Source organism: Aedes albopictus, chromosome 2 (genome assembly GCF_035046485.1).
Source record: "Aedes albopictus strain Foshan chromosome 2, AalbF5, whole genome shotgun sequence".
NCBI lineage: Eukaryota > Metazoa > Arthropoda > Insecta > Diptera > Culicidae > Aedes > Aedes albopictus.
Genome location: NC_085137.1, coordinates 490878343 through 490901171, shown reverse-complemented (window position 1 = coordinate 490901171; position 22829 = coordinate 490878343). Strand labels below are relative to the sequence as shown.

General features: G+C 37.3%; 1 protein-coding gene across 6 annotated transcripts in view; it reads right to left on the bottom strand.

Moving 5' to 3' along the window:
* The window catches only part of LOC109423306 (uncharacterized), a 764938-nt gene that overhangs the window by 21347 nt on the left and 720762 nt on the right, over positions 1 to 22829 (bottom strand). For 4 of the 6 annotated variants that reach the window (XM_029870594.2, XM_062854204.1, XM_062854205.1 and 1 more), the window contains one exon: positions 6771 to 6824. The exons of the other annotated variants lie outside the window; for them this stretch is intronic. In XM_029870594.2, coding sequence (XP_029726454.2) covers positions 6771 to 6824 — 54 coding nt within the window. The remainder of the gene's footprint in view (positions 1 to 6770; positions 6825 to 22829) is intronic. 6 annotated transcript variants of the gene reach the window in all.

The following is a 22829-nucleotide window of genomic DNA, read 5'->3' as shown; positions in this document are numbered from 1 at the left end:
GAATGTGCGGCACAGTGCGCAAAAAGTGCTTTCCTTGACAGTTGCAAGTTTAAATGAAATGCGATGTTTAAATCAAAATTGCAAGAAAACGATAAGAGATAGAAGTTTGATATTAAAGAACGAATTGTAGAGTGAGACAGGGGCCACAACTTTGCCTAAGAAATAATTTTGAATTATTACGTATTTTCCTGTATGATGAATATTGTGTATTGCGACATTTGCGCCCATTTAGACTCGACCGTAATTCATTAGCATCACAGTCGAATTTCGCACACAACTTCGCAGCGGCTGGTGTACACAAGTTCGGTTGAGTTCATGACAGGGGCGTCGGATGCACAACAGGTAAACAAAATAAGTTTGATTAGTGTTAAACTTCGCTGGGAAATGATGATTCAGTGGATTCCCAAATTATCACAGTAGTCTAAACATTAATGAGAAACCCAATACTTATTAGAGACATCTTTTCTCGTAGATATCGCCGAAAATTTTGTAATAAAAAAAAGCTATACCCTTAAGGTGATACGGGACGCCGTGTTAATTTTCCTATCTTCCCTCTCTTTCTAACAATAGGCTCCTAAATGCCTATCTCAATTTCTACATAATTCGACCAAGCATTGATTAAAACGACATTTTTACTCATTTTTTAAGTAGTCTTATTAAGTAAAGCCCATAAAATAAATTTTCAAAATTTTTAATAATTTTTGCAACACTCCTTGTTTAGCACTTAATTTTGGGTAAATTTTGTTTACCGTGTATGTCAAACAGGAACATTTGTTGTCAAAAGTGAACCAATGTGATGTCTTTTGCAACCCTTCGTTTCACTTTCGTTACGTCAAGGTTGACCTCGAATGTCAAACAAGACCTGCTCATCCTTATTTTATTTTCGAGTTTATTAACTATTCTGTCATTGTTTAAATTCGGAAAAATACCATTGAGATCAGAAAAAGCATACTCCTTCGTGTTATGCAGTAAAACCGGGAAAATATTTTTCATTTTAGGACCCTATTTGCCTCACGATTCTGAAGATGGTAATCTCGATTTCTATCGTACAGAAGAGGCTAAAAAACAATCAGCATATGCACTGCAAGTGAGCATACACAATGATAAGTTTTTGTTCCATAATATGAAGTAGAATCTGAAATTACCATCTTAGTACCAACAGAGCAATGGCGGATATTTCCTCGATCGTCCCATTCGCCCTTAAATAATACATACTTGCCGAATTTTTGTTTTGCCGAGGTCAGCACAATCAAGTAATGTTTTAATGCCGAAAATCAGTATAACAGTCTCATATTAATTTAAATTGAAAACAACACTTAGATAGCCCAGTTCGGAAAGTAAAATATGTGTATACATAAAGACATCGCTCACGCGGATATAATTACATGCTATACATTCTTTTCTCAAATAATTAATTCAATAATCTCAATGTTGTACAGTTACACCAGATTTTTTTTTTTTGAACTGGTCGGTTTTTGCTATTGCAACAGAATCAAAACTGACTAAGTTATAGCAAAAAAAAACAGCCCGCGCAAAACATAAAGCGGGTGCATTTTATCTTTCCGCTCTTATGGATGAAACGATCATTTCACTACCCACATCCAAAGAAGCGCTTCAACATACAAGCGACTTCATCGATCAAATCACGCGAGTCGATGCGCACGAAATAGGCGAAAAAGGATGTGAAAACAACATACGCACCCTCATTGAAAACCTCATGCACTATGGCCTATCAAACATCCCTCTTCTCATATCATAACTTATCGCATCCGATCGCATCTCACCTTACCCACTATGGTCACAGCCTTAGTTTGTGTGTTTGCTTGTCAGCGACGACAGCAAACACCGGCGAACGGTGGGAAGCCATACATGGAATTTAAATATTCGTCCACATTCGCATCGCAAGCGATGGAGATGTGATGCGATTCGTGAGTGATATTGCGCGTACGAATATTTGAGGTTTTCAAAAAATGTTTATTATTTTCTTTGCTAATCTAGCATTTCAACAACAATACACTAAAAACGTATGCATTACATGCAGAAATTCTCTTCTAGTTATGATAATAGCCGCTTCGATCGCTCACCAGCATTCGTCACCATTCGCCACTTATTCATTCGCTTGCGATCCAAACTGCGACGATCGGCCACGAATATCCATGTCAACCAGCTTTGCAACAGAGCAGAAGAAAGATTGATTGGCGATCCATAGCCTTAACCACTAGGCTAACTGGAGACCCCAAAAATGAGCATGTGCATTTCGTATTTTCTAGTTCGTGATTGGCCAGAGTAATCGTAATTGTACCAGGCACCAACAAACATATATGTATATGCTACAGTATATATGATATGCTATAGTTTGAAAGTAGCTTAAATATTATTAACAAAAAGATTTGTTTGTATAAATTGATGCGTTATCCAATTACCTAGACATATTTCTTCTAGAATGGTTCCTAAGCTTTTTAGATTTTGTTTTTGTTTATTTCTAAGATCTCTTGGCTACCCCGTAACGTGGGTAGATCACTTCGGTCCCTAACAAATATAACCAGGCAGGAATCATCCTCGAACGTCCCTGAAACTCCATGGAATGTTCCCGAATACACCATGGAACGCCTCTGGGACCCCCTGGAACCCCATGAACCAATCTGAAACTCTCTAGAATGTCCTTGAAACCCTTGATACGCTCCTGAAACTCTCTGAAACCCACTGAAACACCCTACAACGTCCTTGAAATCTACTGGAATATTCCTGAAACGACAAGAACGCCCATGAAAACGGTTGAAAAGGAACGTCCATTAAACCTTTTGATACCCTCTCAACCACCTCTGAAACTCCCTGTAACGCCATTGATATCCCTTGAAAACCCCGAGAACCCTGCTGAAACCCTTGAAGTCTTCTGGAACACCGTAAAACGTCCCTGAAACCCTCCTTAAACCTCCGGAACATTCCTGAAATACCCCTGAAATCTACTGGAATAACCTAAAACGTCCCCAAAACCTCATGGAACGCTCTTGAAACAACCTCTTAAAACAACCCTGTAACGCCCCTGGGACCTCTTGAAACTCCCTGTAGAGCCCCTGAACTTTGTATCGCTCTTAGGGCCTCCTGGAATACCTTGGAACAACCAGGAAACCATTCGGGACCCCGTGAAACATCCTGAAACGCTTCTGAAACTCACTTGAAATCTTATGGAATGCCCATGAAACTCCCTGGAACCCTATGAAACCGTCTGAAACACCATCGAAACTGCATGGAACGCTCATGAAACCCCCAAAAACCCTGTGGGGTTCCCTCGAACGCCCCTGCGTTCCCCTGGAATGACCGTAGGACCTTCTGAAACGTCCTGGAATACCCCTGGTGCGACCCTGTATGGTTGAAATTGAAAACCAAATCTGACACTCATGGTAACAGTTTAGGCAATATCAATGTTCAACAATTGGATCGTGGACTCATTTGTTCCAGGTAGTCCAAAAAAACATTTATAACGAAATTCTTCTCGGATTTCATTCCAGAATTCCTCTTAGGATTCCCTCCGAAGTAATTCCCAGGAATAGGAATGAATTTATAATCGAGAGTTCTGCCAAATTACTCCCGCAATTTCTACCTCTGGCTTAATTTAAATTCCTCCAAGAATTTCTTCTGAATTTCATTCTGAATCATCTTCTGGAATTCCTCTCGATGGTTTTTTCTGATATTCTCTCTCAAAATATATTCCAAGGTTTGCCTCAAGAATTCCTTCCGGAAATCATCCCGACAATTTATCCTTGGTTTATTCTTAGGAAGTTTCTGAAACACGGATTCCATTCAGTTTTCTTTGCATGATTTCTCCCGGAGATACTGCCGAAATTTCACTCAGAGTTTCTTCCAATGTTTTTTCCCAGGATGCCCCAGCTAAGGACTTCTTACGGAGTTCCTCACAGGGTTTCTCTTGAAATGTCTTAAATGCATATTTCTGTTGAAGTTCCATCAATGAGTTCTTGTGGCATTATTCAGGAAATTATTTTTCATACTCCGAAAAATATCAGGGAGGAAATTTGGTACAAATCCTGCGAAAATCTCTAGAAAACTTTAAAAAATATTAAGGGAAACAAATAAGGAGGATTCTGGAGGATGATTTATGATAAAAAAAATCCGAATTGAACTCCGGAAGAAACTCGGACAGGAATTCGGGAATAATTCCAGGAAAAAATCCTGCAATCTTTGAAATTCACTGAGAGATTTCGGGATTCCGCGTAAAAATTCGATCGGAAATTTGAATGTTTTAAACTTATTATCAATTCAGAGATTGAGAGGAACATTTTCTGATGCATTTTCTCTTAAATTGTTTTACCTAATTTTTGAGGGTATTTCTGTGTATTTGATGAAAATTATTTTTACTTTATGAAGATTGAAATTATTTTTAATTATAAATTGAAATTTTCCAATTATTAATTAATATTGAAAAATAAGCCTAAATTTTGCAAACTTTAAATATTTTTCAAAAAATTTACAAAAAAATTCTTGAAAATTGAGTAAAATTTCTAAGGAAAAATGCGTAAGACTTATTATCAAGTAAAACATCTTCAGAATTAATTCTAAAATTCATTTAAGGATTTCTCCTTATGGTTCTCTCTTTTACTTTTTTCTGATCTTTTTGGATTTCTACAGCAATTCCTACTCCAGTGGTTTTAACGTATTTGCTCTTCGGAATTTTTAAGAGTTGTTACCGCAGCTTTTGCCGATATGCTTCCTACGAGAAACTCCGTTGAACTCCTTCCGGAGATTCAAAAAATTTCCAAAATCCTAAGTTCCTTCAGGATTTTTCCATAGTTATTCGAACAGTTTCTCTCGAGATTTCTGCGAGATTCTTGTCGAAGTTCTTCCGGAGAAGTTTCCGATATTTTTCTTGTATTTCCTAGCAAGTTTCACTCGTAGTGCCTCCCGGGATTTTTCTTAGAGGTTTTCAGAGTAACTCTTTAAATTTCCTTAATATTTCCTCCCGGGGGTGCTCACTGAACTTTTTTCTGAGATGTTACAGTTTTTACTAGGTTTTCTTGCAGTTTCTTGCCAAAATTTAGCCTGGATTCCCTCTGATTTCTTACAGGAAGACCTTGAAAAAAAACCTGGAAAAATCCTGGAACTTTTACAGACTTCTTGGATTTTCGAGTTGCGATGGGGGTCTCGATCGGGTGGCATTGTTCGAAGGAAAAAGTGAAAAATGACGCGTATTTGGGGCAGTTGCGTCGCCGTTCTTGGATCTTTCCTATACCAAATATACTCATATTGCATAGTTTTAGAGCCTAATTCACATGAAAACAACAGTTCATACCCAAGTTAATTTAGTGCTACTTTTCAACTGACGGAATGCTTTTTTTTTTCTTGAACGCTTAATTTATTTCCTGTTGCTTAAATGGAACCCGAGTTCTGATTCAGTCCACCGTAACAATCTGCTTTGCAACAGAGCAGAAGAAAGATTACCTTTTACAGACTTTCTCCAGCAGCAGCAGCAGCAGCATCATTTACTCAACCAAAATAAACAAATCCCTAAATAAGATATGTACACATCGAAGCCAGCTGCTGCGGTACCCGTGGCAGTAATTATGTCCAGCGTCCATCTTTACGGCCAAAGGGAGCACTGTTATAGCCGTGTGCGCTACAATGCCGCCAACGGGCACTTCGCTATCCTCCGGGACTGCTGCTACTGGCGGGACTGACGCGGTCGTAAAATGAGCTCGTAAAATTGGATGCCTTTTACTGCTAGTTGATAACTTTGACTGTCACGCGGACGGAAGCACCGGAAGTTCGAGAGTGAGACGGTCCTCCAAGCGTTATGCGAAACGAATCTAGGCTTTTCCGCGGCTGCTGGCTGAGTTCGCTTGGTACAGGCAGATGTATTTAATTTACTTATTGTTAATTAAATACCGCCATCGTTTTGTGACCAATTCGTTTCCAGTTTGATTCTAGCGTGAAATTGCTTTTGGATGGCTGCTTCAGTGGCCAAACGGATATGAAATCATTATGTGTACCAAGCCATTTCAAGGCATTTTGTTGGGCAATGCAAATTTATTATTCATTATCGTAACTTGTTCTGTGACTTGGTTGGTTAAAGCGTCGGACTGGCGAAACGGAGTCGTGGATTCGAATCCCACCAAAACAAGTGATATTTTTTTTTTCAAAAATGTTTCTCTCAATTTGTCAACGTACTAAATCTTTAAATGCTTCAAGATTTTAGGTCTATTTCAGTCATACTTGCCATTGGAATAGCTGGAAATGGCAAAAAATCAATTCTCATTTTTTCCTTGATGTCTGAAAAAAGTCGCTTGACTTGTTGTAGTCTAGCCATTTCATAGTGAATGATCTCTTCGTTGCTTGTTTCATATACTGAGGATTTCAAAGGCATAATGAAACTGGATCCATACAAATTGGTTCAATAATTTACCTGTAATACTGTAAAATGTCATATTATCAATTGATTTTTTGTAACAACATATGAACATGCTAATTTAGTGTATTTTCATGCAAGGCCACAGGCGCAACTTAGATCAACAGGTGACAATGTCTGTTCTCTGAACCACTGGAGTCATGCGCTCGTCAAATCAAAACTACAGTGGTACGTACACCATCTACTAGCGAAGCTTGTCGCAAGGAATCGTGATTTTGATCGATCATATTTTACTGCATAGAATTGAGGGATTTTCTTGCGATTCGATTTTGGATTACCAACTGCCACAACATCGGACAACATAGACAAATCTACTTTTTCTTAAACGCACTACTTCGAGAACAATTGTTACCCTCTTCTTCCGGAGCCTGCAGATGGATCGCAACTTCGCACTGATTCTCAAAGTCTACACCGCCGCGGCAGGACCGTAGTCAGAAATGAAAATAAGAATTAGAGTTGTATTCAATTAATTAGTACTCTTATCGAATCCCATCAATTTATTGCACATTAGTCTACGGGGGAAGCAATGTTAGTCACAATTTGTTATCGTCATCTACATGCATGATATCGTGGGAAATTAATATGACTATAGGGGCTGAACAACTCCATACCTGCTCTACTCTATCCGAGTCCAAACCACAAGAGCCATTCTAACTGCCTGCAATCAAACACTACTTGTTTGTCTATAATTTCAATCCCATAATGATGATTGTCTCGGCAGCTAATCTGAAATCGATTCTTGGTGCACTGTCGACGACCAGGCTACCGCATCTGCTGACCTCCAATCTTTGATCTTGATTGTTGGGCCTTGGAGCTGCTTGTGTCAATTTAGCATTTTCTGATTGATTTGTATTATGTGAAAGTGCATCAGAGTGTAAAATTGAATATATCAATGCTTCCTGTCGCGATACATAAAACTTCATTTACGCTCACACAGTGTCGACAGGTGGCGGCAGCATTACGATGAGCACCTCAATGGCGACGTTGCAAGTACCGAAGGTGGCGTGGTAACAGATCTAGGAGTATGTGCACAGGACGAAAGACTTCCGGCCCCTGACCTCCAAGAGATTGAAGAGGAGGTTGGCCGGTTGAAAAACAACAAAGCCGCTGGAGCAGATCAACTACCAAGCGAGCTTCTAAAATACGGTGGAGATGCAATGGGGAGAGCACTACACTGGGTCATTACCAAGATTTGGGAGGAGGAAGTATTGCCGGAGGAATGGATGGAAGGTATCGTGTGTCCCATCTACAAAAAGGGCGACAAGTTGGATTGCGGGAACTATCGCGCGATCACACTACTGAGCGCTGCCTACAAGATACTCTCTCAAATTTTATGCCGATTGCAAGAGAGTTCCTGGGGCAATATCAGGCTGAATTTATGGGTGAACGCGCTACAATGGACCAGATGTTCGCCATCCGCCAGGTGTTGCAGAAATGCCGCGAATACAACGTGCCCAGTGCCCACACATCACTTGTTCATCGATTTCAAATCGGCGTATGATACAATCGATCGAGAACAGCTATGGCAGATTATGCACGAATACGGATTCCCGGACAAACTGATACGATTGATCAAGGCGACGATGGATCGAGTGATGTGCGTAGTTCGAGTATCAGGGACACTCTCGAGTCCCTTCGAATCTCGCAGAGGGTTACGGCAAGGTGATGGTCTTTCATGCTTGCTGTTCAACATCGATTTAGAGGGTGTAATCAGGAGAGCGGGGATAAACACGAGTGGAACGATTTTCACGAAGTCCGTTCAGCTGCTTGGTTTCGCTGATGATATTGATATTATAGCTCGTAAATTTGAGACGATGGCGGAAACGTACATCCGACTAAAGAGTGAAGCCAGGCGAATCGGATTAGTCGTTAATGTGTCGAAGACAAAGTACATGATGGCAAAGGGCTCCAGGGAGGAATCACCGCGCCCGCCACCCCGAATTTATATCGATGGTGATGAAATCGAGGCGGTTGAAGAATTCGTGTACTTGGGTTCACTGGTGACCGCCAACAACGACACCAGCAGAGAAATTCACCCTAATAACCATATAAAAATGCGGATAAAAACATTGCATTTCTAATACACCCAACACAAATAATGTACCCTGCTTTACTAGGGTGGCTGTACCAATTATGGCACTACCTAAGAAAAATTATTCATACAAAAATAACGAGGAGACCAACGAATGTCATCAATATGTTAAAAGATAACTTAGTTTCGATACTTTACAGGAAAAATATAGAAACGGAGCCAAAATTACTTTTAGTATTTGAGGAATTCCACGGAGTCATGTCAGTCGATCCTGAGCGACCATTTCAAAAATATCTGAAACTTTGCACAGTTTTTCAATTTCATCTAAATCGCCTTTTTTCGATATCAAACCTTCATATTCACTCACGACTAACTTTTCAAAAGGGTGTATGCGAAAATAGTTCAAAAATATTCTAAAAGCTGTACAGCAAAAACGGATTGTTCGATTGTTATGAATTTTTCAGCAAAGTTAGATAACTAAATGATGATTCCTTAGAAAATATACACTGTAAAAAATTTCTTTTTTTACTATAAAAAAATATGATCTTTGTCACAAAAACTCAAATATCTCAGAACCCTATCTTTTTACCAACGTCAATTTTTTAGGGAAAATGGCCCATTATATCAGCTATCTACCATAAAATTTTGGAGATGGTAAACTGATAAACAAAAAAGTTATGACATTTCAAACATTTCACAATTTTTACATTTAGTAACAAAAAAAAAAAAATTTTTTCTGTGTAAATTATTTCGAGAACTATATTTTGATGCTGATTTTATTGTAAAGGCTACCGCATGAATTAAACAAGTTGTTTTCATGATATTTTTGTTTGATTATTTATAATTACTATAGTATCTATTTGAACCTTACACGCGATCCAGTGTTGTGATCAAAAATATTGAGATTGTCATACTTTTTATTGTACGTGACTGGTGAAAAAATCCCTTGATAGTGTTGAATAATAAATAATAAAAGTTTTATATATACGCGTATACGTCTAGTTGATCTGCAAAAAAATACCTCTTAGGGTCGATTTCTTCACCCTGGCTTAGGCGTTAAGCCAGGTTTAACTATATGGGTAAGCCTGGCTTACGGGTTAAGCCGAGGTGAAGAAATCGGCCCTTAGAGAACAGACTTTATGATCGAAAAAATGCGAGTAACTTCAACAACAACAAATGCATGAGAGGTACATACCACAGACAAACAGACAAAACGCCTAGAACAATTTTCGTGAAAATCCATCGCCCAGTTCACACTACCACCACCTGGTGGAAATGTTTCACGAAACACTGCGTTGTGCAATATCGTCATCAGAAGGCGCTAGTGTGAAACGTCAAACGCAAAGAAAAACGATGGGCACTCTTCTGGTTATGAAAGCCACAACCAAGATTCAAAATGATCGTTAAAGGCGTGGTCAATGAAAATTTCGTCAGTGTTACGTTTGTTTGTCTGTATACTAGGGTGGCCCACACTTATATGAAAAACAAAAATTTCGAAAAATGCTAAGTCTTACCTCCTAAATAAGTTGTTTTGGACTCCCAGAAGCTACGTTCAAAATTTGAGTAAAATCGGTTGAGCCTAAGGGGGCGCTCAAAACGCTTGAAGTTTATATGGGAAAACTTGGCCAAATGTATGTAGAAATTTTAAGTTTTCTAATTTTGCCGCTAGGTGGCGCTGTAAGCGTTCAATAATCAAACCCTTTGGTATTATTGTAGGTGACTATATGCCAAACAACTTTGTCGAAGACCGCAAAGTGATCCGACGCCTGTGAAAAAAGTTATACCCTAGGCAAAGTGAGGCAAAGTAGTGAGATTTCATTATTGATATTATTCTTTTACATGTATTGGAAAAACAACAATAAAGTTTATCCTCACTTTACCAAGGGTATAACTTTTTTCACAGAAGTTGGATCACTTTGCGGTCTTCGACAAAGTTGTTTGGCATATAGTCACCTACAATAAGACCAAAGGGTTTGATTATTGAACGCTTACAGCGCCACCTGGTGGCAAAATTCGAAAACTTAAAATTTCTGCATACATTTGGCCAAGTTTTCCCATACAAACTTCAAGCGTTTTGAGCGCCCCCTTAGGCTCAACCGATTTTGCTCAAATTTTGAACGTAGCTTCTGGGACTCCAAAACAACTGATTTAGAAGGTAAGACTTGACATTTTTCGAAATTTTTGTTTTTCATATAAGTGTGGGCCACCTTACTGTATACATACCATGAAAATGCTCACGAAAAAGCAAAAAAATACTACCGCTATGGATATTAAAAATTTTATAGTAAATTTTTTCTTCGTCCAAGCAAACAACACCAAACTAGTCAGTTAAAACTAATAAGTGATTTTGTTTATTATAATCTAACGAACAACATGAACAGTCGCTTTCTCAAAGGTCTTCAACTCAACGCTCTCTTGTAGACCGCTTGTGAAAAAAAAAATGTTCAAAAGAGTTACGAAATCTCATAGATAAACTGAAAGAGACTGGTTATGCCCAAATTGAATACAAATTTACGCATTTGCACGTCCTGCCGTCTAGACTTTGACAAACGAGCCATCTGTATATCATCGGTAAAGCAGGGCGCAGGAAGTTCGAAAACGACAACAACTGAGAAATTGCCAGAAGTGCTAAGTGCAGAGAGTCATGCCACCGTACCATCAGCGACATCTGTTTAAACAATTTAATCACGCCTCTTTTCAAAAATGCTTTGAAATATACTTCAACATTTATACCCATTTCAATATTTTTAACGTTGCAAAACACGCTTTCAACATTCATCTTGAAGAAGAGGGAAAACACTTGTCCTCAAATGTAACAGCAAATTAATCAATAAACGACTAATGCGCGGAGGGCGTGATAAAATCGGAACAGTACTGTACATATAATATACATAATACATAATAAAAACAGATTGTTTTACTCCCGCAAGGCCATTAACAATAAAATCAGCATCAAACTGCGCTTTCCGGCCGAAATAATTTACACAAAAAAAAATTATTACTAAATGTGAAAATTGTGGAATGTTTGAATTGTCATAACTTTTTTGTTTATTAGTTTATCATCACCAAATTTTTATGGTAGATTGCTAATACAATGGACCGTTTTCCCTAAAAAATTACATTGGTAAAAAGATAGGGTTTTGAGATATTTGAGTTTTTGTGACAAAAATTATATTTTTTAATGTTAAAAAAAGATTTTTTTTCACAGTGTACATTTTTTTTAGGAATCACCATTTAGTTATCTAACTTTGCTGAACAATAAAATCTGCATCTAACTGCGATTTCTGATCGAAATAATTTACACAGAAAAAAATATTTACCAAATGTGAAAATTGTGAAATGTTTGAAATGTTATAACTTTTTTGTTTATTAGTTTACCATCACCAAATTTTTATGGTAGATTGCTAATACAATGGACCGTCTTCCCTAAAAAAATTACGTTGGTAAAAAGATAGGGTTTTGAGATATTTGAGTTTTTGTGACAAAAATGATATTTTTTAATGTTAAAAAAGATGTTTTTTCACAGTGTATATTTTCTTAGGAATCACCATTTAGTTATCTAACTTTGCTGAAAAATTTATTGCAATCGAACGAACCATTTTGGCTGTGCAGATTTTTGAATATTTTTGAACCATTTTCACATACACCCTTTTGAAAAGTTAGTCGTGATTCAAAATAAAAATTTGATATCGGAAAATGACGATTTAGATGGAACTTAAAAACTGTGCAAAGTTTCAGTTCAATAGAAAATCATGAATTAAAAAATTTCCTTAATTTTGATGCTGTTGCTTGGAATCGCTCATTTATTATAGCGTGGGCCAATGATAGGAACCCTGTACCAATTATGGTTACATTCTTTAACTTCGGTTCCTTTTCGCACTATTTGCGTGCATTCCTTATGGGACTAGCCATAACTGGTACACTATGGCGAAAAAGAGTGCAAGGAAGCCAAAATTTTAAGGAAAATTATTTATTTCTACCGTAATTTGAGCAAAATATGGAGTTTAAATGAGTGCAACCATCCTGTGTAAACATGATCTGTTGTTCACAAAAAATTTCTTGTTGATTTATATCGTTAGGGGCCGTTCATAAACCATGTAGACTTTTTGGGGGGAGGGGGGGGGGGTCTGGCCAAAGTCTACGGTCCATACAAATTTCAAAATTTTTGTGTGGACAAAAGTCTACGAGGGGGGAGGGGGGGTGTCTGAGATGGCCAAATTTTGGTCTACGTGGTTTATGAACAGCCCCTTAAAGGGTGACTATGGCTAATAATTGATACTATAGCCATAATTGGTACACCTACCCAACTTGCAAATCTATTTTTCAATGGTTTGGTTAAACTTGTCCCACTAGAGTTAACCGATGCCGCTCAAAATATGGTTCCCATGGTAGTCCAGCAAATGATCTGATGTCATGTAGAAAGCATGGCAAACCATAACCTGGTGTTTGACTTTAACATATTTTGATGCGCGGCATTCGGTGGTTTTCATAGCGCTGACCACCATAACTGCCTTGCTTGATTCGTGACATCTGCCTCAATGCCAAATAGCATATATGGCTTAACTAACTCACAAACTCACGGGCTGCCTCATCGTTCACACACATGTCAAGTTGCAGATTAGTCGGTTTGTGGAATCCTGGTTTCTGTGGTTGGTGCCGACTAGCTGTCATTTGAAAGCACTACCGCAATGCCAGTATAATTCTGTCACCTACTCGTGATGATGACGATGATGGTGATGGGATTTAATTTTCTAACTCGACGAATTTGAACTTTGGAGAGCGGGAGGCATATGAAGTGAAATATGTGAACGAAACAAGCAAGGTACATACATACATATGAGAGGGATGAATCCTGTTACCAAAAATATCCAATACTTCCTTCTTCTGGAACGAGGATACTGATGAGTTTGCAGAACATACCTATTAGCTCACCAGAGCGTAGCTAATTGAGCAGGCAAATGCTCAATTAGGTGGAAATTGTACGCATTCTGGCTCTGGCCTTGGCTGAAAATTTGATTAACACCATCAAAGGAAGAAAGCTCCATTCGAAGGTTCAAAGAAGAAGCGGCAATGGGATCGATCGAACCAAAATTCTTGGAATAGTTGGTGAGGATTTGCTTACACTCGGTTCCACTATGAGCAATACTCATCTGTTCAGAGTCAAGATTGAGTCAATTTAAAGTCATTTCTATGGTCGTGTCTTGCAGTCTTTCACAAATTGTGGTACATACAGATTCCCGAGAGAAAAAGATTTTCTGCTAAACATCAGTAATCAGTATTGTTTTTAATATCATTTCCTGATAGTTTTGTTGTTGCCTAGATATTGAAGGTACTTTTGAAAATGTTTCGTCTGATAAACAGTAATCCTCCAATGTTTATCAACACGGGGGCTATCTATATATATAAAAATGAGTTTTAAGTCCCTTTGAGGCAACAAAACTCACGAACGGCTGAACCGATCAGGATGACTTTTGCATGGTTTGATTCGTTTTCATGGTGGCTGTGTTTATATGTACAAAAAGTTACGAAATTCAACTAGAAAAGTAAGAAAATTAATAAATAACTGATTTTTCATGAGCTGGGAAGGAAATCAACACGATCGAAATGAAAGCAATCTAGAGTGCGGTGAAATTATGAGCTCAACAGTTGTCAAACCACACCAGCTTGGCAAGACATAGTTTGCCGGGACAGCTAGTACGATAATAAAAATAGTGATTATCAAATTAATTTATCAAATGCTTACTTCCCTAAGTGGCAGTCTCATCACTAATTCGGTGTATTCTTGTGGCGAGCCGTCATGGAACTTCAATCATTCGATTTAGTTATTTTTCGCTGCCTTTGAAGGTTTTCGCAACTCTATTTATAATAAAAATGCTTAAAATGTTTCTTGAGCTTTTTGCATTATTTTATTGTTTTCTTAGAAACCTGTACAAAATATTCATTAAAAACTTTCTTGAAAGTATTTATATGGGAGAATAGAATTCTAGTTCCATTTAATCCAACTGTTTTGCTCCCTCTACTAGCTACTATCAGATACTCTGCTGTCATCAGCCCATTAATATCCAAAATAGTTACATGTAATCCATCATCCGTGCATTAATCCTGTATTCCGAAAGCCACGCTTAGGTACGGTGTAGCACGTGCAACAAAGCTGCATTACACACGTGTGCAGTGCATTGCGTGTACCAGAAATGTCCGTTATTTATCGTTCTTGCATCCAGCAGCCTGACAAGCTTTCGCCATAACCCAAACCAGACCATCCCAAAGGTGGTTGGTCGTGGGCTCTGGCAGGTAGGTACTACTAACGACTCATCGGTAGCAACACCACTCGGGGAGGCCGCCTTTGATGCTGCAGGGAGATTGCAATGCAGCTGTCATTCCAGCATGAGCTGCAAACCATTTCATGCCCGATCCTTGGAAATGGTTGGTCGGTCGGTCGGTCGATGTGCTCCGGCGGGTGCAAACTAGTACTTACTTGCACCTACACACGTGTGGTTTGGCGACGGGCATTAGTTGCTCGATTAGGACTTCCCAAAGTATGTGCGCCACGGAGCACGCTGATGCAGGGGACAGACAAAATGATCGGGAATGGCAAAATTTTCCCTCCTCAAATATTTATTCAAATAGCTGTAACTTTTCGAAAATTGCATCAAATATTCTCAAATTTTTACTGTAAGTGGATCAACTAGTTGTGTATCAGTGGACAAAATTTGGAAAAGATCGGCTATTCTACACGAAGTTATAAAGATTCTAGAAAAATGTATATTTATCCGATAGCCAACTTTGAGCTGTTATATCTTCGGGTTCAATGAACCGAATGCAGTGAAATTTTGTCCATTTATGACTTATATAATTAGCTCTCGAAAAAGTTAAGCGAAGTTAAAAGCGATTTTATTAATTTTATAGTAAATTGGTATATTTTTAATATGCATCCCATTACTTTTTCAATAAATTGCCGGCTATGTTGTTACTTTCTTTCAAAACATATCTGTACTCAAGACAATAAGAGGGAATTTAAGTGAACTATAATAACAATCTTAAATTTTTAAACGATGTTGAAATTTTAGAAAATTTGGTGTTTTTTTAGAAAAATAATCTAATTGCTATAATTTTATTCCGTGTTTAGAATTTTAAGTTAAGTCAAAAGTTCTTCAAAGCTCATTATATAAGTCATAAATCGTCAAAATTTCATTGCATTCGGTTCATTGAATCCGGAGATATAACAGCTCAAAGATGGCTATCGAATAATTATACCTTTTTCTAGAATGCAAATAACTTCGTGTAGAATAGTCCGATCTTTTCCAAATTTTGTTCACTGATACACAACTATTTGATCAACTTACAGTAAAAATTTGAGAACATTTGATGTACTTCTCGAAAAGTTCCAGCTATTTGAAAAAAATTGAGAAGGGAAAATTTTGCCTTTCCCGATCATTTCGTCTATCCCCTGTACATGTAAGTGTAGACAATATATATATAATGCTCAATGCTCATCAGGTGCGTGAACATTCTATTAGAGCTGCAAATCTCCAAATGTTCTGGATTCCTGAGATGTGGAAGGGACATTCTTGCTGGAATTCCTTTTATGAGTTTTTCAAGAATTCTTTTTAAACTATCTGGAAAATTCTTTAGGATTACCTTCAGGGACACTGCCTGGAATGCCTTTGGAGCTTCTTTGAGGATTTATCAAAAATGTTTTGGAAAGAATACTCTCGCAGGATTTCTTAGAATAATATAAGCAAGCATTTCTCTAAAGATTCCTTTAGATAGTATCCCGTCATTGTCCATGAATTTCTTTGAAAATTACTTCAGAGACTCTTCCAGAAAGTCCTCCACGAATTTTTCTTGGCACTGCTTCAGTACTCACGATATTTCTCAAAACATTCATTTGGTCCACGGGTTTCTTCGGAAATTTCTTTCGAATTTTCTCCTGGGGTTCCTTAAGGGATTCTATAAGAAATTCCTTCAAGGATTGCTACAAAAGTTCATACTTATATTTTTTTTCAGACATCTTCAGTATTTTTTGTGAAATTTCTGAAAGAAGTACTGATTAAATCCCTGGAGAAATATCTGAACAAATTCTGTAGGGACCTGTTAAGACATACCGGGAGATATTTCTGATGGAACCGTAAGAGTGATTTCTCAAAACAATCGTTGTAAGAATTTCAGCAGAAATCACTGAAAAAGTTTTGAAAATGAGGAAATTTTCAATGGAATCCGTAGAGTAATTCCTGAACAAATGACTGGTGGAATTTCTAAATAAATACTTGAAGGAATATCTGAAAAATTTTCTGAACCACTACTGGAAGAATTTATAAAGGATTCGAAAGAATTTTTAAAGAAATCCCTGTGGAAAATTCTGAAGGAATCCCTAGAGAAATTACCGATAAATTATTTAACCTTCCGTAACTCGTAACCACCGCCATCGCGCTGGTACTGCGTACAACAAGCAAGCTTTTTGCAACGTGTTTGTTACGTTTGCATTTAGTCGTATTTTTTTTGTATCGTAGGTTATACTCTGGTTTGTGAACCTGTCCCCAAACTTTAAAGTGCATTTGTAGCGCCCCAGTTATTTCGGGCAGCGATCCAGTACAAAACACACAAGCTGTCCCCTAACATAGACATCAAACATCAAAGATGCCCCCTTAGGATTAGAAATTCCTAGACAAATCACAAAGTATGTAAGCAACTAATACTGCGAATAAAAGGCAACCCGCCAGAAATAATACGATCACAGGATTGACTGATAGACCAATCACTTTAATGAAACCTCGTTAACTTGAGATTGGACTACGTTCTCTATTTAGATAACTGGGCACAATTTATGTTATGTATTGTATGTTTGCGTTCTGTGCATTTGTAATGTTCCATTTCCTTATTCGTATTTAAGTTTTCAAATAAGGCCCCTTATGCGGAAAATAAAATTGCGCATTTGTAGGGTTCTACTAATAGTCGTCCATAATGTGCCGCCCAACGTAGGATACGATAAATTTGTGGTGTTCCGCAAAACTTTTTTTTTTGTTACATGTACAAAATACAATAGAGCGAGTAGTGGAGGTTTAAACGAATCCTTTCCGAGCAGAAGAAAATAACAAGTGAATAACATATCAAGGTATTTATCTTAAATACTATCATACCTTGATATGCCCTTCATTAGGTGGTAATAAGAGGCAAAATAACAAAAAGGAAAACCAAAATTTTGTATAAATAACACCTAGAAAATAACAAGTCTTGTTATTTCAATAATGAATGCATACCAAAAATTTCAAGTGCTGTACTTGTTATTCCAAAGTTATTGAATAACAAACTAATAACATTTCTTGTTATTAAATGTTTCATTTGTTCGATGACTTAATGATGTAATAGCAAATCTTGTTCTTCGGTTATTTTCACTGCTAAACCAACAAATACTACATCAATACCAAACTCTGCTCAAATACCTCCAACTGTTATTGTGATGTCCTCATAACATTTCGTAGAATAACGAAGTAATAACAATTTTAGGTAATAGAGCACATGTTGCTCTTCGCATGGTATTTGTATGGTATGCCCTTCTGCTCGGGTAGTAATATTTCTAACGTATTTCTCGGTGAAGTTTCTGAAGGAACCCATGGAAGCCAAGTGTTGTTGCTTCGAGGAGGTTGAAAGAACCAACATAAATGAAAAACAAAGTTATCTTGGTTTTATGACGGTTCTTAAAACCTCTTGAAAGCAGATAAATCATCAAATTGTTGCCTGGGAAATCTACCTGGATAGGAAATATATGGAGGAAGACCAGTAGGCGAATTCCGGCGCACTTTTTCTTAGAAGAAAGGAGTATTTTCTTGCTGATGAGCAATAGAAGAAAATTTCTTCTCTTCGAAGAAATTGTGCACTGGAATCCAGCCACTGGAGTTTTTTTTAGAATCCAAAGAGGAATTTCTGAAACAATAGATAGAGAAGTTTCTGTACCTAGGTAGATTTAAAGACCGAATTCCTGGAGAATTTTCTGAAAGAATCCATCAATTAATTTTGTAAGAAATCCCTAGAAGTTATTCTTGGACTCGGAATCCTTGAACAAATGGACATTGGAGAAAATTCAAAGGAATCTTTAGGGAAATTTCTGAAAGAATCTCTGGATGAATTTCTGAAGGAATCTTTATATTGGTTTTTAAAGAAATCATTGGGAAAATTTCTGGAGGAACCTTTGATTTTCTTAAAGAATCTCTGAATGCAATCCGTCGATGGTTTCCTGAAAGAGTTCTTGTACGGATTTCTAAAAAAATCTACAGAGGGTACTTACGTAAAGATACCTGGTGGACACTTTTATAGAGTAAATTGTGAAGAAACTGGTGATCGATCGACTGTAAGGGTCAATCTTATAATTTTCAGCTATGTGTTTACATTTAACGGATATTTATCCCCTGAGGATAACACCAATTCAATGTCGAAACGTCGGACAAATAGCATAAATGTCTGCGTAGCCGAAAATCATCAGGTTATGGAGAAACTGCTGGAGCATCGTCTGACGAAAATTCCGAATCAAATTATAGAGGAAATTGTGAAGCGATGCATGGAAGATGGTTATGTAGAACTTTCTAAAGAAATACGTAAAAGACTTTTCAAAATGAATTTTTGGAGGATTTCGTAAAATAATCCTGGGATCAATATTGAAAGAAATCTAAGTAAGGATGTATAAAAAGTTCCTAAATTCATTTCTGGGGTAATTGCTTAGAAAACTTTGAAGAAAATTCTAAAGAAAACAAAAACATTTCAAAAGAAATCAATGAAAGAATTCCTGAAGGATTTCTCAGAGATATGTAATGCTTTCGAAGATTTCTGAATTGACATGTCCCTAAAAACTCTCTGGAAGAAAACAATACCTGGAGATTTTTTGGAAGAACCTGCACAGTTGTGGCTGCAAAATTGTGCTTATTATTTCTGGAATAGTCTATATTTTAGAAAGTGGAAGAAAAATATCCAATATCACAATGATATTTACATACTGAGGGCACAAAAACTAGAAAATGACCATAGAGGCGATTCAAATATGTCTACGATGCGAAAGAGTACCTTCGAATATCATAAATGATTTTTTTTTCGCATAGGCACAACAAATATAATATTCAAAAAATTATTTTGCTGAAGGATGTGAAACTTGGGCGTATTACCACATAACATAAGGGGAACTCGCGCTCAGAAAGTTGTACCCAGTGTGGGATTTGAGTATGGTATAAGGAACATCGAAATGTCAAAACCATTATACTAGTTACGAGCTTAACATTTAAAAAGAATCTAAGGATTCAATATGTATCATGTTTTATTATGCATGTTCACTACTGGCAGGTTTTTTTTCTTCCTTTCGTGGTGCGCATTAATCAATGCCGTTTTATTTATTTTTTAACCTGGATTATAACTGGACTGTCCAAAAATACTGCAACTAATAAAGTCAAACAAATGTGCAACACAATCGAACCTAAGTTGTGTTAGGGTTGCAACCATGAACTCATCCAGTTCCAAACCAGGTTTGAACTGAAACAAAAAAAAAACGGCATAAGATAGGCTGTCAAGCTTGATTCTCCCATTCGAGCAGGTGAATTGTAAACAAAGTTTCACACTGATCGTTCACTCAGAAATAAGAGTATACACGGAATTATTATTATGTATGCCTTTTGTATCCGCATCTCTCTCACTCTCTTTTTGTTTTCATATGCTATCTGCCGTTTAGCCTGGGTTGAAGAGAAGTATTTCGTCAACCCAGTTGAAGCACCAGATAGCATGAAAACAGAAAGAGAGTGAGAGAGATGCGGATACAAAATGCATAAATAATAGTAATTCCGTGTATACTTTTATTTCTGAGTGTGTGTTGAAATGTTACCCATCTCTATAGAACCCATGATGCTACAACTGCTTCGCGTGATGTAAGTAAAAGGTAGAGGTATATGGTATTAAAAGGTAGAGGAAAAGGTAGAGAAAATTGGCTCAGCAGGATAGTGTTACAAATAAGCAAATTTGAAAGCTAACGATACCTCCGCATCTGGTGGCAGGAGTGAGAACCCTATGAAAAGAGTGACGCTGCCAAAAAGTGCCATGGCGCAGCATAGGCAAAATGCACTTTTTTCACTTTTTCTTATCGAATTCCGCATCGTAGAGAACCGAACAATCACTTTTTGGAAAAAAAAAAAAAAAACATTTAATTCTTTTTAAGATACGCTTAGATCCGGTGGGTACTTCCGAACAATTTAAGTGATTAATTTGAGGAGGTCTTGTTATGCCTCCGGCGAGCAATCTTCCGGATTTTTTTGTTAGCTGGCCAATCCGGTGTCTGCCGGCGTAGGCATCGAGAGTGATTGTAACCCTCGAGCGATCGTGCTGTTGTATTTTGTACAACACGTTTAAAAAATCGTGCTTTTTGTACTCCGTACCTGCAACTGCAAGTCTGTGTATCTGTAATAATACATTTCATATAAGGAATCCGTTGAATATAAAATTCACATCGATTTTCTGTCAGTTATAATTTCACTTTCATCCTAAGTTTAGGATATTTTTAAATGTATGCCTTGAGCAGTTATATACGAGGGGTCCCACAATCTGAACATGTCGAACAAAATTATTAAATATGTTAACATTTTTTACTTTGGGTATTTATATACAAGCATCGTGCTACATAAACATTTTCGTTTATGTTGCATCATCTACACAATAGATATATCGGGATGTCAAAAAAATCGATTATAACGCACATTGAACTTTTTTTTCATGTTGTACTAAACGGTCTTCTTTAAAAGTGTAACACTTTTCCGCCTCTTATCCGCAATGAAAAAATAAAAAAGTATGTATTGCATTTTTCATTCGTTGATAGACTTTCGAGTAAATCTTCGAAGAGATAAAATTAATACTCAAACGTCAGATTGCATAGCATTTAGCAGCTGAACGATCCATGTATTCATTGCACCAACAGAAAGAGTGCGTTCAATGTTATTTTTGTTAGCGGTGGCAAAACTCAATCTAAAAATGGTTAAAATATACGAACTTTTATTTATATCAAAATATTATCACCGCTTCAAGCTTTTTTTGCCTTCAGTCACAGTGAGAACAGACATCCAGGCTAGAACAAATTTCATTCGGAAAGTTGTGTAAGGATTTGAATCTTTACTTGAGTAAGGTTGCAAACCAATACACGATGACAACACTAGCGCCACCAAACACCATATTGCCACAGTCAGTGGTGAATTGAAACATTTCAAGTGGTGAATTAAATTTGTATGGGAAATTAACCGATTGCAGCGCCACGCTATTGCCACTTGTGTTGCCGATTTCAAATGGCCGTTAAATTCCTTACACAGTTTCGGAACTGGACTTGGATGTCTGTTCTCTGTGCTTCAGTCGCCCCTCGCACGACTGCTGAGTAGCCACCTCGTGCGTGCTTTGTTGTCGCCGTTGTCGCAGACGTCCAACTAGTATAACGCACAGTATCGCCGAACTAATCCGGTTTTTCGGGCATATCAACCTCGATAGCCACGAACGCGCGTATTGTGAAAATAACAGCAAATTGTTCACAATAAAATACATAGTAGATATATTGTTACTTTTTACAATAGAAATCAAGCCCATATAGTTCGTACAATAAGTGAACATTAGCTTTATTAGAGACTAATTGATTCGATTGTTTTTCAATAGTTCTATAATAATTTAAAGTTACTATCAGTAAAAATTAATTTAAGTTGTTTTTATATAGTTGCAAAAGTGCCTGCAAAGTTCTCATGGACTTTTTATTAAAAAAGAGTTTATTTCTCAATTACCGTCTTACCCCGCTCGTTCGACACGTTTTAATTCGACACTTTTTAATTCGTACCCCGCTCATTCGACACATGTCGAATTAAAAAGTGTTGAAATGTCACAGTGATGTACACTGTAAATGCAAAACAGTTTAATATTGCGCTTATACTCGCACCCGCAGCAGCTCCTCTTGCAGACGCTAATTCCGGAAGTGCTGTTTTGATGCTATTTGACGCCCAAACCGCCTGGAGACCAACCGGAATCGACTGAGGATGGCAACAATCGTAAAAAGAACGATCTTTTCATTCGGACCACCGCAATATCTGTTGAAATTATGTTTCATAACAAATCCGGAAATCAAAACAAAAACAAAAATAGAGTTGCCAAATTTCAATGAGCAACGTGGTGTAGGGTGACCAGTTTGTCGAATTAAAAGTTTACCCCGGTTATTCGACAACAGTCGGTGTCGTATTAGCGGGCTAATACGGTACACTTAAAACAATTCTTAACAAATAAATAACAATAAATATTATTGTTGCTTGGATCATGTTTGTATAATCAAATACAAAATCACTTGACATATTTTTTTATAGTTTTCGTTTTAAATTTGAGTACAGTAGA